General features: G+C 37.0%; 1 protein-coding gene across 1 annotated transcript in view; it reads right to left on the reverse strand.

Annotated features, from left to right (window-relative positions):
* Positions 1-12,500, reverse strand: part of pappa2 (pappalysin 2) — a gene marked incomplete at its 3' end in the record, with an annotated part of 201,019 nt that overhangs the window by 144,201 nt on the left and 44,318 nt on the right. Inside the window, exons 9-10 of the mRNA XM_080438933.1 lie at positions 7,132-7,271; positions 5,410-5,563 (exon numbers count right to left, since the gene is read on the reverse strand). Coding sequence (XP_080295059.1) covers positions 5,410-5,563; positions 7,132-7,271 — 294 coding nt within the window. The remainder of the gene's footprint in view (positions 1-5,409; positions 5,564-7,131; positions 7,272-12,500) is intronic.

The following is a 12,500-nucleotide window of genomic DNA, read 5'->3' on the forward strand; positions in this document are numbered from 1 at the left end:
AGCTCCTAACAGAGACATATAAGAAGAGTTGTGTCACCTCCGTTCACTTTATCGCATTGGTTCTCAAAGTGGGTACTTGAGGGGGTTCCAGGGGGTCCCCAGCTAAATGATGGATAGGAACCAAATGGACCCTTATGGGTCTGTAACTCTGTTACCCCAGAGATAGAGATGCCATTAAATGGGGGTCTAATGGGCCTAATGCATATTAAACTGGGGGTCCTTGAAATTAAAATGGTTGAGAATCACTGCTAGAGCCGTAAAAATCTTCTCTTAGGGGGGTCCCTGGCTTATCCTTTCAAATGGGGGTTCGCGGGCTAATAAGTGTCAATGTGGGGGTCCTTGACATGAAAAAGTTTGAGAACCACTGCTTTATCGGGCCAATCTTCTACAGAGCCTTCTATTGGTTTAGTGACGAAGCCCTGAACCAGAGGTTTACGGAATGCACTGAGTCTATGAGCATCTGTCACTATTCCTAGTTTACATGAACCACGTGACATTCGCTGTTTTCTGCCCCCGAGGTGACACAACTCTCTAATACAGGGGTCTTCAACAGGGGGTCCGGGACCCCTGGGGGGTCCTCAGAGTTACTACAGGGGGTCCGCCAAATCTCTGTGTGATAGGATTTCGTTTTTTTTTACATTAACCACTTGAACCCTAAAATTCCTTTTCTGAGGGGAACATTAGCCGAAAATAGCAGATCTACAAGCTCTCAACGCCTCGCAGCGCGAGGCGTTGAGAGCTTGTAGATCTGCTATGTAGATCAGCTTGTAGATCTGCTATTTTTGGCAAAGAGGCTATAGGTGTAGAGGGAAAAATAGAAGACTAAGTAAAAAAAAAACTTTAATCTGAAACATAATTTTATTCAATATAGAGTAGGGGGTCCCTGCTTCATCTCTCTCTCAGCTATGGGGTCCTTGGCCTGAAAACATTGAAGACCCCTAATACAAGGCTCTGGCTCCTAACAAGCAGATCTGAAGCAGCCGATCCCACCTTTCCTTAATTGGCCAGCCAATCAACACCAGCAACCATCCTCAGAGCTGATAACTCAAAGAGAACTAGGGGTGCGTTCGGAAATGCGCACCGGGAGCGCACCGGCCTATTAGTTTGCATTGGCCAGTGTGCTCAGTGCTATATCATATTAACCCAACGCACCCTAGATGCAAATGAAATAACTTCTGATAAAGCAACTTGACAATAACAAAGGTTGACTAAATGTACCATCATGCCAGCAGCCTTTTTCTGTCAAACTTTCAATAAACACTATATCATTTAACCTGTTCTGTTAAGTGATTCATCTTCGCTTTGTCACGTAGTGCAGAAACGTAATCTAAACTAATATTGATGAACGGAAAAATAAACGTTTGTTTTGCTGACTTAATGTGTGGCCAGCACATCCCTCATAGCTCTGGTTTCAACAATTGTATGTCACCAAAAAGCTGCCCATAACACATTATTATTATTATTATTATTATTATTCAAAAATAGCAGATATAAAAGTTCATAGTGCGGTGCAAATCTTTAAATGTACGATTTTTTTTAAGCGAAACAATTTTACTCAAATCTTTGCTTCTGGGGGATTCTACAAATGTCTTCTAAATCATTTTTTTTTTTTGCAAAAACTTGGGACCACCCGACATGATATGTATTTGGCTACTACTACTAAAGTGGTTACACAGATGCGTTTCCGGTTTCGGTGGGTCAATAATAATATCATCACTATATATCATAAGCACAACTAATCATTTTTTTTTGCTGTTAAACACATTTTTAAACAAAGAGACTTTGGCAGGACCATCTGAACGTTAGAATCTATCATTGTTTTTTTTTATCACATCCAATAGAAAATGTGCCTCGTTGGCTGCATTACGGTAACAGGGCCAACTCGTCTGTATGCATGTCTTCACGTTAACTCTTTAAGACCGGGTAAGCATCGTCTGAGTCATTTTAAGTTTTCTTTGGCTATTAAAAAATAGCAGATCTACAAGCTCATAGTGCGGCACACTATGAGCGTGTAGATCTGCTATTTTATTTTAATAGCCAAAGAAATCTTGACACAAATGCGTTCCCGGTCTTAATGGGTTATAAAGCTCTAAATTACATTGTCCATGACCCTAAAATAAATCAGATTTGTTGACATTGCTCACATCTGTCCTTGTTTAGAGGGAGAGGAAGTAGAGAGAGCATTCATGACTTCTCCCAAGGCCCTGTCTTCACATCTAATGTCTTCATCATCATTCAGTGCTCCTCACCAATATGAAACCCTGGTTCTTATTACCCAGTAAACCAAGAACTTTCATGTCCATTCCAGATCCGGTATTGTCACCAGCGGTGGAAAAAGTACTTGAATAATTTACTTGAGTAAAAGTACCAATACTGCAATATAGAAATACTCTGTTACAAGTAAAAAGTCCAGAATTAAACATATACTTGAGTAAAAGTACAAAAGTATTGGTATCAAAATGTACTTAAAGTCCCAAAAGTGAAAGTACTAACGTGTTTGAAAATAGCAGATCTACAAGCTCACAACGGTTTTGAGCTTGTAGATCGGCTATTTTCAAATAGCCTAGGAATAAAATAGGGCTGAAGTGGTTAATGTATGTTTTATAATGTAATCATTTATATCTGCAAAGTAACTAGTAACTAACATTTTCAAATAATTGTAGTGGAGTAAAAGTTCAATATATGCCTCTGAGATGTAGTGGAGTGAAAGTAAAAGTATAGACAATTGGAAATACTCCTGTACAGTAAAAGTTCCTCAAAACTGTACTTAAGTACAGTACATGAGTAAATGTGCTTAGTTACTTTGCACCACTGGTAATGTCAGTGTCCAGTAAGAAACCTCACATCTCTACGGAAACGAAGCCAACAGTCATAGAAATCGGGGAGACACTGGTTGCTTTTCCACACTAAAATAATTATGGGTGTCCGCTTGACGTTTTACAGCGTAAATGATTTGGCCCCGCGGGGCCCCGAGGGTTCATGAAATGTTCTCTACATGTTCGGGAGATGTCGTCCACTGTCAATTATACTTTAACCACATGAACCCATAGTGTCCCTATTCTGGAGCCAACATCCAGTGAAGATCACAATGTGTTGAGAGATGAGATGAGATGGAAAAGGCTCAACGTTACATAAAACATAATCATATGATTGGAATGTGCATGGAAACATGAATATTTTGCAATAGTATTTTGAGTGTTATAATACCTGTATAACTCCTTATAACACCTGTATAACTCATATAGTTGTTGTAATACCTGTATAACTCCTTATACTACCTGTATAACTCCTTAAAATACCTGTATAACTCCTTTTAATACCTGTATAACTCATATAGTTGTTGTAATACCTGTATAACTCCTTATAATACCTGTATAACTCCTTATAATACCTGTATAACTCCTTATAATACCTGTATAACTCATATAGTTGTAATAATACCTGTATAACTCATATAGTTGTAGTAATAATACCTGTATAAGTCATATCGTTGTAATAATACCTGTATAACTCATATAGTTGTAATAATACCTGTATAACTCATATAGTTGTAGTAATAATACCTGTATAAGTCATATCGTTGTAATAATACCTGTATAACTCATATAGTTGTAATAATACCTGTATAACTCATATAGTTGTAGTAATAATACCTGTATAAGTCATATTGTTGTAATAATACCTGTATAACTCATATAGTTGTAATAATACCTGTATAATTCATTATAATACCTGTATAACTCCTTATAATACCTGTATAACTCCTTATAATACCTGTATAACTCCTTATAATACCTGTATAACTCCTTATAATGCCTGTATAACTCCTTATAATACCTGTATAACTCATATAGTTGTAATAATACCTGTATAACTCATTATAATACCTGTATAACTCCTTATAATGCCTGTATAACTCCTTATAATACCTGTATAACTCATATAGTTGTAATAATACCTGTATAATTCATTATAATACCTGTATAACTCCTTATAATACCTGTATAACTCCTTATAATACCTGTATAACTCCTTATAATATTATAACTCCTTATAATGCCTGTATAACTCCTTATAATACCTGTATAACTCATATAGTTGTAATAATACCTGTATAATTCATTATAATACCTGTATAACTCATATAGTTGTAATAATACCTGTATAATTCATTATAATACCTGTATAACTCATATAGTTGTAATAATACCTGTATAATTCATTATAATACCTGTATAACTCATATAGTTGTAATAATACCTGTATAATTCATTATAATACCTGTATAACTCATATAGTTGTAATAATACCTGTATAATTCATTATAATACCTGTATAACTCCTTATAATACCTGTATAACTCCTTATAATACCTGTATAACTCCTTATAATGCCTGTATAACTCCTTATAATACCTGTATAACTCATATAGTTGTAATAATACCTGTATAACTCATTATAATACCTGTATAACTCCTTATAATGCCTGTATAACTCCTTATAATACCTGTATAACTCATATAGTTGTAATAATACCTGTATAATTCATTATAATACCTGTATAACTCCTTATAATACCTGTATAACTCCTTATAATACCTGTATAACTCCTTATAATATTATAACTCCTTATAATGCCTGTATAACTCCTTATAATACCTGTATAACTCATATAGTTGTAATAATACCTGTATAATTCATTATAATACCTGTATAACTCATATAGTTGTAATAATACCTGTATAATTCATTATAATACCTGTATAACTCATATAGTTGTAATAATACCTGTATAATTCATTATAATACCTGTATAACTCATATAGTTGTAATAATACCTGTATAATTCATTATAATACCTGTATAACTCATATAGTTGTAATAATACCTGTATAATTCATTATAATACCTGTATAACTCATATAGTTGTAATAATACCTGTATAAGTCATTATAATACCTGTATAACTCATATAGTTGTAATAATACCTGTATAATTCATTATAATACCTGTATAACTCATATAGTTGTAATAATACCTGTATAATTCATTATAATACCTGTATAACTCATATAGTTGTAATAATTCCTGTATAATTCATTATAATACCTGTATAACTCATATAGTTGTAATAATACCTGTATAATTCATTATAATACCTGTATAACTCATATAGTTGTAATAATACCTGTATAATTCATTATAATACCTGTATAACTCATATAGTTGTAATAATACCTGTATAATTCATTATAATACCTGTATAACTCATATAGTTGTAATAATACCTGTATAAGTCATTATAATACCTGTATAACTCATATAGTTGTAATAATACCTGTATAATTCATTATAATACCTGTATAACTCATATAGTTGTAATAATACCTGTATAATTCATTATAATACCTGTATAACTCATATAGTTGTTGTAAGGTGTCCCCTGGTAGTTGATGAGGCCACAGGTGTCGTTGACTGGCCCAGGGTCGTGACAGGCCTTAGACTTGGGCGTGGGGGCCGTGTCGGCACACAGGTCTCCGGTCTCTAACGACGGGACGGTCTCCTGCCGTCAGGAATGACAAAAAAAATCAGAGATGAAAAAAAAGTTAACTTGGTCCCAAAATTAGATATAGTCCCACCCATGTAGACCTGTTGTAACCTGATGTTGTAGGGCTTTCACGACTAGAGATTTTTACTGGTCGACTAATTTGACCCAGTGGTAGTCGACTAGTCAACCTTTTTTATTTTTTTGCCATTGTTTTAATGCCATTACTATTATTATTATTATCCTCCTGCCTTTATTTTTATGATGTTTTAAGGGAAGCGCTTCTGGCACAGCAGCACAGCGGCGTCTCCAAGGATCCTCAAAAGGGGGTTATTGCCCAATAATAGGCTATTATTGGGCATACTTTTGACCCTCTTTTGATAAAAAAAATAAATAAAGGCAGGAGGATTATAATAATAGTAATGGCATTAAAACAATGCAAAAAAATATATATTTTTTTTATTTTATTTTTTAAATCAACTATTTGACTAGTACCACAAAAGTGGACTAGTGGTTGGTTATACTAGTCAACTAGTGGACTAGTGGTTATACTAGTCAACTAGTGGACTAGTGGTTATACTAGTCAACTAGTGGACTAGTGGTTATACTAGTCAACTAGTGGACTAGTGGTTATACTAGTCAACTAGTGGACTAGTGGTTATACTAGTCAACTAGTGGACTAGTGGTTATACTAGTCAACTAGTGGACTAGTGGTTATACTAGTCAACTAGTGGACTAGTGGTTATACTAGTCAACTAGTGGACTAGTTGGAGAAAGCCCAATAACAACATTGTTATACCTTTCAACGAGCAGTGTTGCCAGATTCTGTGAGAGAAACAAGCAACCAGGTCTAGGAAAACCAGCCCAAAAGAAGTGACTATGGGCCACATGAGTACTTTAACATGTACATCAGCTATTTGAAAATAGCAGAGCTACAAGATCACAACGCGTCGCGATGCGACGCATTGTGAGCTTGTAGATCGGCTATTTTCAAATAGAATTCTGCGGGGAAATCATAATAAACAGATCTGGCAACCCGGCCCGGGACCCTCCTCTGTGTCTCATTAGTGGTTTGCTATACATTTTATTTCGATCTTTTTGAGTAAGAATTTGAACATTTTCAGAAAACTTAGGTTACGTTTTAAAAGGCGTTTTTAGAATGGGCCTCTGGGTCTAAATGGGTTTAAAATAAAAGATGCTTTTAACACACTTTATCTCAGAATCGTTGATGGCACAAATTGACATCAAATCATGAGATGTCATCATGAGTATATAGAGCAGTATATTAGTTATATTAGTTGTATTTATATTTATATAATATTATATTAGAGCAGTGGTCTGGATCAGGGTCCCACTTGAAAATCTCAAAAGCATCCGCTTTTGGTGTAAAGTAACTAAGTAACTAAGTACATTTACTCAAGTGCTGTACTTAAGTACAATGTTGAGGTACTTTTACTTTACTGGAATATTTCCAATTTTCAATACTAACAGCAACATACTGTTAGGATTTAGAAAACAACAAAACATGTTTTTTTTAACACAATAATAATATATTGTACACCGTTGAGATGCACGCTCTCTCCTACCTGACACGGGTCGTCACAGGAGTCGCGCTCGCTCACCCCCTTGAAGACGTGGTACAGTCCAAAGATGTGACCCATCTCATGGATCATGGTGTTGTTGTGCCCGACCGTACCAAAGTAGGAGGGGTTGAGGACCATCCCACCTGAGCAAGACAGTAGCAAGAAGTCATGTAAAAAAAAAAAAAAATGCATCTTTGTTTTTTTCATGTCATATGAAAGCAGGGAATCATAGCTACAAATTGACATATTGCTTGTGCAGTTTGACCCACCAGTCTTCGAGATATGGCTTATAGAATGATGCCTTGTAGAGAAAACTGAGAAAACAGGCCTCAAAGTGTCTCTTCTGCGATCTGTGAGATGTTAACACCTATCCCAGCATGCATTGCTGAAAGGTGGGGGTCTGAGGGGGGCCATCTGCTGTCCCAGGGTGCATTGTTCTCAAATCAGGGGGGGGGGGGGGGGGGGGCTTTGAAACTTGAAAGTTTGCAGTTCAGCTCCCAGCTCACATAAGTGACTTAGTTGCAGAAAAATGTTGCTACAGTAACCTTGGTTATTAGTTTTTATTCATTCATTTTTAAACTGGGCAGTCGTGTTAAAAACATCAGCAGTGGTGGAAAAAGTATCAATACTGCAATGTAAAAGTACTCTGTTACAAGTAAAATTCAAAATTGACTTGAGTAAAAGTACAAAAGTATTGGTATCAAAATGTACTTAAAGTACCAAAAGTAAAAGTATTACAATGTTTGAAAATATTTACACCACGACCACTGAACATATGATCCAACAGTATGATCCTCCAGACTAAAATCTTGGAGAAAAAAAAACTTTGTGCCAAAAATCTAAGTGCTCAAACATCATCTCAAACATTTGCAAACATACAGTAAGTAACAGAGGTTCAATGTTACATTAATCTGCACCTGATCACCTGCAAATTGGCCTATTTGAAAGATCTATTTTTTATCTCCATCACAATTAACTTAGTCACTAAGTACTAGTGCATTCCTGCATAACCAGTCAAGAATACAGTTGACACTAAAGTTATTATTATTATTTAGCCTTTATAAAAGCTCATAACTTGTCTTCTAATTTCACTGTTTGAAACAGGGCTTGAGTTGTTAATGCATAAATGCAAGTTTGCCCTTTTCACTACTGGCTTACATGAAAAAAATACCCAAATGGGTCCATTTGGTTTCATTAATGTCTTTTCTAAATAAAGTATTCAATAAAAAATACAAATAAACAGATCAAGGTGGCGATGCGTTGTGAGCTTGTAGATCTGTTTTGTTTTTGTTTTACGCTGATTTCACACACACACACACACACACACACACACACACACACACACACACACACACACACACACACACACACACACACACACACACACACACACACACACACACACACACACACACACACACACACACACACACACACACACACACACACACGCACACACAATTCTCTAACTAGTGTTGCCATGTATACTAATTATAAGCGACCTCGTTTTCTGTGAAGTTGCTTGTAAATATTGGTAGTTGCTTTTTATTTGTTATTATTATTTTGTTGTGAGCTTGTAAATCGGCTATTTCCAAATCGTCTATTTTCAAATAGCCGATGCATATAGGTTTAAAGTGCTCATGTAGCCTAATAGTCACTTAAATCTTTGGGCTTGTTTTCATTGACCTGGTTGCATATTTCTCTCTCAAAACTCTGGCAACCGTGTCATTGTTTAGAGTCTAAACAAAAAGTCTAAACTTTAGACCAACAAAGAAGAAAATGCGGAAGCGATCTCCTTTCCAAGACCAGTGAAAAAGACACAGTATTATGTTGCAAAAACATTAAGTCATTACAGCACCATAGCATGGTTAATACATTTTATTTTGGGATGTACAAAAAATGAAAATTACGGGAGTAATAACCCGACTTGCGTCGATAACTAATGGAGAGCGGACATTACCGCTTTTGGCTAAAAACAGTGTGTTAGTAACAACATTAAGCTAACTATTAGCCAAATTCGGCTAACGCTAGGAGGACCCTGGGAGGACCACACTGTTATTTTCGATTCCACTTCACATTAACTCATTTATATCATATTTACATGCCGAGTTAAGCTCTGACATTTAAGTGATATGTAGCCTGATATTACCAGATTGCTATAGTGGGTTGAGAATATGTTAGACGATTATTATTTTTATTTTTTTCATTTGCTCATTTCAGCTCTGCTGGAAAATGAGCCTATGCGAGAAGACTGTCCGCGGGATACGGCGGGACACATATGTATAGATGCACCTGTGTGCCTTTACAAATCTTTGTGATAGAAAGCTCTTTTTTTTTCTTTTTCATTAAGTGCCAGAAAATATAAATACAGTAATTGTGATTAACAATATTATTGCGGTAGTCAACGCTTAAATGTCGTAAAATACCACTTTTGTTAACCACTTGAACCTCAGCATCCCTATTCTCTCAGGAATATTAGCCAAAAACAATTTGTGAACATAACGTTCACAATGAAGCATTCTACACGCCATATTAGGGCAGCGGCTTCCCTGATTGGCCGACCCCTGCCCATCGGCTTTGTGGATTGGTCAATTGGTCGTGTGACGTGTGCTGTTGTTTCAATATAAATGTAGTTTGCACAATGGCTCCGTGATTTTACTGACCCAGGCTTGAACGACCCATTGTTATCTGCAGCGCGGTTGGTGAATGAAATGTCACGCTGGATCACACTGCATCTGAGCGGACCACGGTGGAAGTATGGCTTTGCTGCTGTGGTCGTGGGGCACAGGGTGTTCACCTTTGGAGGGTACGAAAGCATTGTGCATGTCTTCAACACAGTAACTTTGCGCTGGAAGAAGTTGACACCTGGAAGATCTCGAAGAGGAAGACATCACTGCGAGGTTTATGTCTATGGCCACACAGCTGTGCTGATAGAAAATGTGTACATCTGGGGGGATATATTAAACCACGGGAGTACTGCAACACGCTATATGCGTTTGATGTAGACACCCACAGATGGTTCAAGCCCCTGGTTTCTGGGACTACAAAGATGTATGTCTATGGAGGAAACCTGGGGTACACTGGATGCACTAAAGACATCAACAAGTTGGACACCGTCACAATGGTCTGGTCTTTACTTGACACCAGAGGTACTCCGTCACCTGCTTTACGTGGTCACTCTGCCACCATCATCGGGACAAAGATGTTTGTATTTGGGGGCCAAGGGGACCAGGAGAAATACTCCAACAACATCTGTGTGTTTGACACAGAGACCAACTGCTGGCTGAGCACACCTTCTGCACAGCTTCGTCCAGAAGAACGTAAGTGGCATTCAGCCTTTTCCTACAATGGAGAGCTGTACATATGTGGTGGTTTCGGCGAACTTCTTGAGAACTTTAATCATCTGTGGAAATTCAATCCAGTGACATTTTCCTGGAAGAAGATTACGCCTAAAGGGAAAGGCCTGTCTCAGACATCTCAGATATGTTTGTGCTGTTGCGTGGTGGGAGATCATGTCATCTTTCTACGAGACTTAAATCTGTATATCTTAGATATATGTCCTAGTCTTAAGACGTTATGCAAGTTAGCAGTTATTCAGTACGGTCTGGAGCAGTCAGAACTCCCAAACAACATCAGGTGGGAACTGGCAGCCATGAGTGAGTACCAACAGCAACACACAATAGCCCGCAAAAGAAAGGAGCTATTCTGAGCTCACAGTACACAATTGTAGCCCTTATTCAGCTCGACAGAAAATGTTTTGGAGCTCGCAGAGCAAGGCCCCAGATCAAAAGCACATTGGCGTTCGCTACCTCCAAGGTTTTGACCGCTTATATGTGAACCGTTTAAAGACGTGAGTAGAGCATGATCCGACCACTCACCGATGTGTCGCACAACGACCGCAGATATATGGCATGATATATATATATATATATATATATATATATATATATATATATATATATATATATATATATATATATATATATATATATATATTGACTCATTTTCATTTTGTCATGTCATATGAAAGCAAGGAATCATAGCAAAATAATGATATATCTCTCTTGAGTAGAGAAAAAAAAAAGACCACTGGAATGGATCTCATTCAAAGATAGTAAACTGAGCTATCAATCCCATCACGCATAGTGGAATTTGCATATCCTTTGTTAACAGGTTTAGGGTTAGGGTTGTTATGTATGCTCTCTGAGACCAAGGGTTTGCCACTGCCCCCCTGCTGGAACCGGCTGGTTCCAGTGACCAGGAGAACAGTTTTAACAAAATATGATTGTGAATACATCTTTCTTTTACATTTACATTAGACAAAAGTCAACAGACTAGTGATACCTTTCCACACGATCCGGTAGAAATAGCGGATTTTACCGCGATTTTGCGATGTTTGGATGGAAACTGAGGATTTGGTTAGCAATGCTAGCAAATGCTAGCTCTACGACATGTTTATGCACTTATTTCATATTTACATGTCAATTTAAGCTCTGAAACTTCTGTCAGACATACTCTGGTATGTGAAGAGTCTAACTATTAAAAAAAAAGTTTTGGAAAAAAAAAAAGTTTTTCGCCTTTCTTGAAGAATGGGCACCAGCGAGATGACTGTCCTCCAGCCACATGTATATATGTGTTACAGGGAAATTGGAAAACCAGTTAAACTGAAAAAGGAGCGCTCGTTTTCAACCCCCCCCCCCATTGTGAGCTTGTAGATCTGCTATTTTCAATGCATTTTTTACATTTGAAAACCTGTGAAACATTCTGCATAGTACTTTTCCTATAAAATAGTACATTTTAAAGCTCACACCTATGTTCAATAGACAAAAAATAAAATAGGCGCTTGAGTGTGTGTTTAAACTGTTCGTCATTTTAGCTGAGGACCCCCTGGAACCAACCCAAAGGACCCCTGGGGGACCCCGGACTGCACTTTGAGAACCGATGGAGGTGGATGGTTTCATGCAGGCCCTTTCTTGTTCCCTTTTGCATTTAGCCGATGAAGTCAAGTCAACCAGAACCAAACCATGCAAAGAGTCAACATTCAAGCTGCCAGATCATACATTAATACTGTGTTGTGTGTTCATACATTAAACCATTCAATCCGGGGATCAAATATAGCAGATCTACAAGCTCATGAGCTTGTAGATCTGCTATTTTTTGGGGGAGAAATTGTGAAAATGTGTGCAAATTTGAATATATATAGCCTATATATATTTTTAAAGCGAACATTTGTAACAAAAATCTTTGCTTCTGGGGGGTCCCTGGAACAATGTATTTTGAGATGGGGGTCCGCGACCAAATACATATAATTTTGTGGGGTCCTTGACATGAAAAAAGTTTGAGAACCACTGATATTTTAGCAACAGAAGTTT

Source organism: Gymnoscopelus braueri (genome assembly GCF_963280865.1).
Source record: "Gymnoscopelus braueri genome assembly, chromosome: 10".
In the NCBI taxonomy this organism is placed as follows: Eukaryota; Metazoa; Chordata; class Actinopteri; order Myctophiformes; family Myctophidae; genus Gymnoscopelus; species Gymnoscopelus braueri.